The 9144-nt window shown below is 53.5% G+C and overlaps 1 protein-coding gene across 16 annotated transcripts in view; it reads left to right on the forward strand.

The window, feature by feature from the left end:
• The window catches only part of CPSF1 (cleavage and polyadenylation specific factor 1), a 35352-nt gene extending 26272 nt beyond the window's left edge, over nt 1–9080 (forward strand). For 7 of the 16 annotated variants that reach the window (XM_084848534.1, XM_084848532.1, XM_084848529.1 and 4 more), the window contains exons 25-38: nt 978–1121; nt 1509–1661; nt 1838–1954; nt 2195–2285; nt 2767–2851; nt 3342–3483; nt 4931–5083; nt 5250–5426; nt 5528–5594; nt 6601–6648; nt 6979–7134; nt 7633–7762; nt 8068–8206; nt 8895–9080. In XM_084848534.1, the coding sequence (XP_084704660.1) occupies nt 978–1121; nt 1509–1661; nt 1838–1954; nt 2195–2285; nt 2767–2851; nt 3342–3483; nt 4931–5083; nt 5250–5426; nt 5528–5594; nt 6601–6648; nt 6979–7134; nt 7633–7762; nt 8068–8206; nt 8895–8942 (1650 nt within the window). In that variant the 3' untranslated portion in view covers nt 8943–9080. Of the gene's footprint in view, nt 1–977; nt 1122–1508; nt 1662–1837; nt 1955–2194; nt 2286–2766; nt 2852–3034; nt 3484–4930; nt 5084–5249; nt 5427–5527; nt 5595–6600; nt 6649–6978; nt 7135–7632; nt 7763–8067; nt 8485–8894 lie in introns of those variants that run through there. The other 9 variants (XM_084848521.1, XM_084848523.1, XM_084848524.1 and 6 more) reach the window with 3 other exon arrangements.
• Nucleotides 9081–9144: the final 64 nt, after the last annotated feature.

Raw genomic sequence — 9144 nt, forward strand, 5'->3', positions numbered from 1 at the left:
TTCTGGATTCAGCCCTGACCCTGGATGCCCAGGTCTCAGCGGTAGCCAAGAGTGCTTTTGCACAGTTAAAGCCAGTGCGCCAGCTGCGCCCGTTCCTGGAGATGTCTGACTTGGCCACAGTGACACACGCCTTAGTTACATCCCGTCTGGATTACTGTAACGCACTCTACGTGAGCCTGCCTCTGAAGAGCGCTCGGAAACTTCAGCTGGTTCAAAGAGCTGCTGCCAGACTGTTGACTGGGGCTGGCTACAGGGAGCATACCCCTCCCCTGCTAAAACAGCTTCACTGGCTCCCAGTCTGTTTCTGGGCACAATTTAAAGTGCTGGTCATGTCCTGTATAAAGCCCTATAGGGCTTGGGTCCAGGTTAGCTGAAAGACCTTATTCTCCCCATGAGTCTACTCGTGCCCTGAGATCTTCAGGGGAGGCCCTTCTCACCGTCCCGCCACCATCACAGGCATATCTGGTGGGAACACGGGAGAGGGCCTTCTCGGTGGCTGCCCCAAGGCTCTGGAACTCCCTTCCCAGGGAGGCGAGAATGGCACCCTCCTTGACATGCTTTCGCAGGCATGCAAAAACTTTTTTGTTCCGACAGGCCTTTGGGGATAGCTAGTCTGGACCTGTGAGAGTAGGACAGATGGATACTATGGTTATATTTCTTGTTGTCTTTTAATGTTTTGATATTTTATACAATTTTAATATTTTTGATTTAATTATATTTTTAACTTTTGTATACGTCTATTTACAGGTTTTAATTGTACAAGTTTTAATGTTGTAAAGCCACCTTGAGTCCCAGTATTGGGGAAAAGGCGGGATATAAATAATAATATATTTTTATGTCACCAGTCATGCAAAAATATATCCATGCAGTGTACAGTAATAAAAACCGTGATATAAAAATACACAAGTATGCTGTATAAATATGCATAAATAGCTAAAAGGCCTGCTGCTCTTGGTTGCTTTTCTCGTCCTAACCAGGTTCCCCATAACATTAACTTCCGGGAGAAGAAGCCGCGGCTGTCCAAGAAGAAGCCGGAGAGTGTGAGCGGAGAGGAATCGGTTGCTCCACGGGGGCGGGTTGCCCGCTTCCGCTTCTTCGAAGACATCTACGGTTATTCGGGGGTGAGTCTCGAGGGGGGTGGCAGAGGGGGCAGCAGCAAGGGCAGTCTTCTTGTGGTTGGGGAACTTGGCGAGAGGAGACGAGGTCTCCTCGGGGAGTTGCTGGTCTCCAGGGGGAGGGGCTGTAGCTCAGTGGCAGAGGCCCCGCTTCGCCTGCAGGCGGTCACAGGTCCAACCTTGGCACCTCCATTTTAAAGGATCCATTGTAGCAAGGGTGGGGAGAGACTGTTCTCTGCCTGAGGGTTTGGAGAACTGTTGCTGGTATAGGCAGACCTTCTGGGGCTAGAGAGGTCAGTGGTCTGCCTTGGTAGGAGGCAGTTCCAGGTGTTCATAGATAGCCCGGGGCTCCATGCATCAGCCGTAGAAGTGGCGTCCGCTTTTTCTTCCCAGGTGTTCATCTGTGGCCCCTCTCCACACTGGCTGCTGGTGACATCTCGGGGGGCACTGCGCCTGCACCCCATGACCATAGATGGCCCCATTGAGTCCTTTGCCCCCTTCCACAACGTCAACTGCCCCAAGGGCTTCCTCTACTTCAACCGGCAGGTACGCCAGGCCCGGGGCCAGGAGCTGGAGGGTCTGGGCCCTCCCACCCTGGCTGGAATGTCTTGCCTTGTTTCCTTCATTTCCGTTTGAGGCAGCTCACGAAGTGCCTCTGCCGCGGGGGAGGGCGGGTCTGTGAGCGGGTGAGAACGAGGCCTTGCCTGTCTTCTGTGCTGCAGGGGGAGCTGCGTATCAGCGTCTTGCCTGCCTACCTTTCATACGATGCGCCGTGGCCCGTCCGGAAGATTCCACTGCGGTGCACTGCCCACTACGTAGCGTACCATGTCGAGTCCAAGGTAGGGCTGTGCAGGGTGGGCGATGGTGACTTGACACGCACAGGGGTGTGGGCTGGATCTGATACCTCGGATGTCCATCAGGGTGCCGATGTAAAGAGGAAGGAGGCAAAACGTTTAGCAGGCTGTTCTCGGGGGTGGAAGAGAGTGCCCCCTTGCCTCAGCCTGGCCCCAGAACTCGCCCACTCAGCTCTGCACCCCCCACGCCCCACTGTGCCTGCATGTATTCACCCTTCTTGGCAGGTCTATGCCGTGGCCACCAGCATCAACAACCCTTGCACTCGGATCCCTCGCATGACAGGAGAGGAGAAAGAGTTTGAGACTATTGAGCGAGGTGGGTGTGCTTGCGGCAGACAGTGGCTGGAAACCCAGTGCTCTGGGGAGGCTTTGCCCATTCAGATTGGTCCCTCCTATTAAGCTCCTGTGCACAAACGCTGTTGGCAGTCTTTACGCATTCCCTCGCGTGTTGCTGAGATTGTGAGGAGGGGGGAGGGAGGGGGCGAGGGGGGAGCCTGCTCCCCTACTGGCAAAGGAGCCCCCTGCCTCCTCGTGTGTTCAGGGGACCAGAGGGAGCAGCCTTAAACCGGGTCAGGCCCTTGGTCCATCTAGCTCAGTCTTGGTCTGCTCTGAGGGCAGCAGAGCTCCAGCAGGATCTCCAGCAGAGAAGAGTCTTTCCCCACTGGCCACCCAATCATTTTTCCTGGGGGTGCTGAGGATGGTGCCTCAGTCCTTCTGCAGGTAAGGCAGGAGCTTTGCCACGGAGCCATGGCCCCTCTTCTAGCTGGACAGCCCCCCGCTTTTATCCCCACCTCCAGATGATCGCTACATGCAGCCACTGCAGGAGGCCTTTTCCATTCAGCTGATCTCTCCGGTCAGCTGGGAAACGATCCCAAACACCAGGTGAGACGTGGAGGACGCCCAGGGCAGTAGGCTAAGGAGATGCCTTCACAGGCCAGCAGACCAGCCATCCTAGGGCGGGCAAGAGGGAGGGACTGGGCTAGGATCTGGCCAGTTTCCTGGTGTGGAGCCTTGCAGCTGGGTTAGAGCAGAGCTGCATCCAGTCCCGCATTCTGCTTCCTTCAGGGGCCGACCAGATACTTCTGGAAGCTCACAAATGGAGCTTATCCTTTCCAACCGCTCCCTCCCTCTCCCCCCTCCCATGTTTTGGGCAGTGGAAGTGCTTGGCGCTCAGTGGCAAACAAAGCCATCTCAAGATACATCACTGACTCCTAGTTCTCCACCAGAGACTGGTAAACCTGCCTGGGGAGGAGGGTTGCCTCCCCTTGGTTACCTGCAGAGCGTGGGGGCAGCTTGGCTGGGCTTTGTGTGGGAGGGGAGCAGCCCGGCTCTCCCACTCAATCCTTCCCCCTCCCCCCGCTCTGCTCTGCAGGATTGACCTGGAGGAGTGGGAGCACGTGACCTGCATGAAAACAGTGTCTCTGAAGAGTGAGGAGACGGTCTCGGGCCTGAAGGGCTACATTGCTGTGGGGACTTGCCTCATGCAGGGTGAAGAGGTGACCTGCCGGGGCCGGGTGAGTTGAGCCGGAGGCAGGACGGCCGCTTTTCTGCATACTTCCCCCCACCCTTGCCCCAAATCCCTCGGAGGTATTGCCCCACAAGGCTGCCTGTCTTCTTCACCACCGTGGTTGTGCAAAATGCCCCACCCCCTTTGGGCATGCGAAGCAAAGTTGATTCTCCCATCTTACTAAGTGTGTGTTTTGACAACAGTCTGTACCTGAAGGGTTGTTACGGTGCTCAGCACCAGAGGCAGGTCCAATGTGAGTGATCCAGGGAACGTGGCAGAATATCCAGTCCCCAAACATTTGAGCTCAGCACTGGGACACAACAGATGCTTTTAGCTCTCTTGTGCTTGAGTTGCCTTTCCCCCATGGCCCTTCATGGGTCTTATTCCTTTTGAGGCTTGTTGGATTTCCTCAAGGTCCTTGGCTTTTATTTGCGAGCCAAGCTGCAGCCTTTTCCCCCAAATCCAGGAACTTTTCTTGTGTTGTTTTTCCCTGTATATAGGAAAGTGCGCAAATTTCAGCTGTAATTTGCACAAATTCCACCTCGCAAATTGTGCAAATTATGGCCACAATTTGCGGAAGCTTCTATTTATGAAAAAAGAGGAAAATTTGCAAGCTGGCCCGACTTGATGCGATTGAGTCAGGCCAGCTTGTGGGGAGGCAAGCTGAAGTCTGGGGGCTGAGCTGCTTGAAAGCTCAGCGAACTCCACCACCCAGGTGGATTTCTCTGACATCCCTATGTTTCTTATAGCCATGCCATGTCCTCCCTTAACTGAGGGACCCAGAGCTTGACATGATGCTCAGAGTGCAGCAGAACTTGTAGTGTCACAACCTGGGGGTTTCCATCCCTACCTCTCTGCCATGCTCCCTGGGCAGGTGGAGGTTGTGTAGAACCAATATATTCCCAGCAGTGTTGGGGCAGACTGTTGAAAGGGGGCTTGGAGGCCCTCTGAACCCTCCAGATTTGCATTGTGCTCTGGATAGGGTCTTGTAAGCATTCTGGGTTTTGAACTTTTCAAGCAGAAGCTAGCTCATCCCTTGCATGAAGAAATGCGGCAAAGGCTTCAATGCCAAAAGAGTTAGGTTGCAACATCCCAGTCTAGAACAGGCAAGGGTCCCCTCTCTGTCCACCCATTCAAACTGAAAAGTAAATGCATCGCTTCACCCAGAGTGCCAATATATCTCCCTGGAAACATTCCAAGCTCCTCTTGCCATGCCCATGACCTTATGGCAGTTAATGCTGATAAACACAGCAGTATTTTGTGGGTCTGCTTTAGCGCCAGTCCACACATCTTCCCAACCACATTTATGGCAGGGCCCCGTCCCAGACGCCTCCCAGCCTGCAACGGAGAAGAGGAGGAGGCTGGATTTCTCATATAGCAATGCAAAACAGAGTACCCCTGATAGTGCAGGATGGCGCTTTCCTCCTTGCCCACTGCCCCGCCTGTCATTGCAGATCTTGATCATGGACATCATCGAGGTGGTTCCAGAGCCTGGGCAGCCCCTCACCAAGAACAAGTTCAAGGTGCTGTATGAGAAGGAGCAGAAGGGCCCCGTGACTGCCCTCTGCCACTGCAACGGCTACCTGGTGTCAGCCATTGGCCAGAAGGTGAGCAGCCCCTGCAAGGGATGATGGGATATAACTCTCAGGGTGATTATTCAAGACCATGGCTTTGTTGCTCCTGACCAGGGATGGACCTGCTGCAGGAGGCCTACAAGCCCCCTTGGCCAAGTCTCTCTGCCTGCCTGAGCCACAGTGTCTGTCCCTGCCACAGATCTTTTTGTGGAGCTTAAAGGACAACGACCTGACGGGCATGGCCTTCATCGACACGCAGCTCTACATCCACCAGATGATCAGCGTCAAGAACTTCATCCTGGCGGCCGATGTCATGAAAAGCATCTCGCTGCTCCGCTACCAGGAGGAGAGCAAGACGCTGTCCCTCGTCAGCCGGGTGTGGACCATGCAGGGGGTGGATGCGGGTAGTGTCTGGATGTGGCAGGTGGCCTGGCTGAGCCTGGCCCCACTGTGTTGACCCCTCTCTCTTGCCCCCAGGATGCCAAGCCTCTGGAAGTTTACAGCGTGGACTTCATGGTGGACAGTGCCCAGCTGGGGTTCCTGGGTTTGTAGCTTGAGCGTGGCACCTGGAGAAGGCAGAGCCTCTCAGTCTACTGCCAGGATGTTTGCTTGTCGGCGGTGGGGTGTGTGTGTCAGGCAGTTAGATTGCTGGGGAAGGCTCAAACATCCGCCCAGGCTTTACAGGTTGAGCAGGGAAACCCATCCGCAGTTCGCATTGTAGAGACTCTGATCCTGCATTTGGGGTGAGCCAAGGTACAGTCTTTGCATTGCTGAAGTGCACGTCAGTGAGAGTGTGGTGCCACTCCACCTATGCCCAGCATGGCTGGCTTAGGTTCACTTTGTGGCTGAAGCAGCCCTGCTGTTCTGGTTGCAGCCATCTTGAGATTGCTGAGGTCAGCTGCAGGGTCCCATGTTCAGGTGGACTCTGAATTAGAGATCCATTTAGAAGTGACCTTGTTGAGGGGACTGTTAAACCTAGTTAAAATTATATCCCCTAAAAACATCAATTATGGAGCATTGAGTAGCAGGATGTTTTGATGGCCAACAGTACATTTTCCAATCTCTTTTAAACTGCAAGTGTAGCCCAAGATGTCTACTCCCTATGCTTAAAAGTGAAATCAGATCAAAATTTTGCATTCAGCTAATCCAAATTCTGCAGGAGGCCTTGAATCACCTACATAAAATTGTATGTTAGTTTCTTTTTGCATATAGTTCATTCTGCTACTAAGAGTCATGGTTGTGGGGGCAACACACAAAACTATTGGACCCCCCCCCCATTAATCCTGCTATCCAAAAGTCCAGGCTAAAAAGAAAACAAACTGAACTCAGCTTGGGTATGGAGAAGAGGAACCTCTCCCCACTTCAGCTGCTTATAAGGGCAGGGGTGGAATCCTGCCTCATTGGCAGTGTGGATTTGACACTGATGCTGTGTGTTTGTTTGGGGCAAGGGCCTGCAGTCCTCTCCGCTGAGGATCCTGCAGGGCTGTGGTTCTGGCCTGGTCAGGCCACACCAGAGAGCTCTGGCTGAACTGTGCTGCTCTCTTTTGCAGTGTCTGACAGGGACCGGAATCTCCTGGTCTACATGTACCTGCCAGAAGGTGAGAGCAAAGCTAGTTATTGGTTCCATCTTTGTCCTGGGGAGATGTAGGTCAGCCCCTCCCCCTGCTTCCCATCACGAATGCAGTCTGGTTCTTCTACCTCCTCCCAGTCTTGGGGGCTCATAAAGAGTGCACTGGAAGGTGGGCAGCAGCCTGATAAGGGACTTTTCCAGGCTTTCTACTAGCAAGGACTGCTTGGGCTTTTGTAGAGAGATGTTGGCTAGGTGGTCTCCCCTGGGTCTCCCCTCCAAGGTCCTACTTTTTCCATGCTCCAAATGGCCTTATGGTATTTCCTCCTGCTCCCCCAACCCCTTTTGCCTCACGCTCCAGCCAAGGAAAGTTTTGGCGGGATGCGTCTCCTTCGTAGAGCCGATTTCCACGTGGGTGCCCATGTCAATGCCTTCTGGAGGACCCCTTGCCGTGGAGCCATGGACGGGCCCACCAAGAAATCCATTGCTTGGGAGAACAAGCACATCACCTGGTTTGGTATGTGGGGCCAGAGGCAGGTGGTGGGCCTGTGGGACAGGCTGGCAGGAGACCAAAGGAGCCATTTCTGTTAGTGTTGGAAGTGAATTGAACTTGGGACCTGCACTTCAGATTTAGCATGTCAGAATCTAATCCGGGGAAAATACCTTTGAAGTTTGCTTCAAAATACAGCGTTCTATTTTTGAATGTTGACAACTGAATACAAGGAAGGGAATTTATATTTTGGTGAAAACCACTCTTTTCTGAAGGGGGTACATTTCAAATATCCACGTCAGCTGACCTTTTAAAAATTTGATTTTTCACATTAGAGACTTATTAAATGTTGCATTGTGAGCCATGCCCTCACGTGACATCCATTGGGTGGGATGTGAATCCAGGTGGACAAAGATGTGTCTCTGAGCTTGCACTGTCATGCTGTAGCAAAAGGAGCTGACTTGAGCCTTCGTTTTGATGGGAGCAAGAAAACAAGCTCTGAAGGGGCTGCGTTTTTCTCCCCAGCCACTCTTGATGGTGGGATCGGGTTGCTGCTGCCCATGCAAGAGAAGACATACCGGCGCCTGCTGATGTTACAGAACGCCCTGACCACGATGCTGCCCCACCATGCTGGCCTCAATCCTCGCGCCTTCAGGTACTGGAGGGGTCTGGCGCTCATTCTCCTGGCCTCCCCCCACCCCTTCCCAGGTGTCTTTTGTACTTTGTGTGGACTGCGCCTAAACACCATCTGCAATAGCAGAATCTCCAGGGCTGAGCAGGATGGGTGCCTGAGTTGCTCTGGCTTGACTGCTACGTTCATCCCCCACTCCTTGGCTTGCTGACAAGGCAAGGCATTTCCCCAGGCCATCCTGGTTGCTTTTGAGGAGACAGGGACTCGTGTCACCATAAGAACCCCTTTTGCCTGACACGCTGCCTCCTCCCCACCCCTGCCCTCATTAGGATGCTGCACATGGATCGACGCATCTTACAGAACGCTGTGCGCAACATCTTGGACGGGGAGCTCCTCAACCGCTACTTGTACCTGAGCACCATGGAGCGCAGCGAGCTGGCCAAGAAGATCGGCACCACGCCCGACATCGTGAGTGGGGGGGGGGCAGAGCCAGAGCCACCTCGCTGCAAGGCGAGCTCAAGCTGGCAGGGGCGTTTCCCAACTCTCCGACCCTTGTTAGATCTTACTGCCTGTTGTGCTGGGCTGCCTGCAGTATCTGGGCATGCTGGCTTAGTGATCTGTGCTAAAAAACAGAGCCTTGGGAAGAAGACTCTTTAAACAAGGTAAGTTCCTTGAAGCCAGTTGTGCCAGGTCTTGTAGCCTCCAGGAGAGGGAGAAAATGCCCTGACCCTTTCCAGGATCCTCTCTCCTCGCAGGCCATTTGCTACAAGCTCAGCCTCTACTCTTGGCACAGTCTTCTCTCCTTCCTGGTTTCTTAGGAAAGGTTCCTCCTGTGCAAGCACCGAGTCATTGTTGAGTCCTAGAGGGACGCTGCTTTCGCTGGCGTTTTCATGGCAGACTGTGCGGGGTGGTTTGCCATTGCTTTCCCCATTCGTGACTACCTTTCCCCCAGCAAGCTGGGTACTCATTTTGCTGACCTCGGAAGGATGGAAGGCTGAGTCGACCTGAGCCGGCTACCTGGGACCCGGCTTCCGCTGGGATCGAACTCAGGCCGTGGGGAGAGTTTCGGTTGTAATACTGCCGCCTACCACTCTGCGCCACACGAGGCTCAGATCCTGGTTTCTTAACACCCCTGTTTTTTCTACTTTCCCTGCAGATCCTGGAAGATTTGCTGGAGATTGATCGTGTCACAGCTCATTTCTAGGGGTTTCTCTTCAAGTGGGGGTGAGAAGCAACTCTGTGTCCCTCTCACCGCCCCAAGGTGTAAAGTATTTCTGGCTGGGCTGCTTGGGTCCTTATCTATTATTGTATGTTTTTTATATAAAAGTGGAAAGGATTTGTAAAAAAAATCACAATGACTGAGCTGCCTGTTTGTGGAACTGTACAGGACTGGCCTTGAGAGAGGT

The sequence above is a fragment of the Heloderma suspectum genome, chromosome 4 (genome assembly GCF_057233095.1).
Source record: "Heloderma suspectum isolate Gila_16-S chromosome 4, 16-S_ref, whole genome shotgun sequence".
NCBI classification, from domain to species: Eukaryota; Metazoa; Chordata; class Lepidosauria; order Squamata; family Helodermatidae; genus Heloderma; species Heloderma suspectum.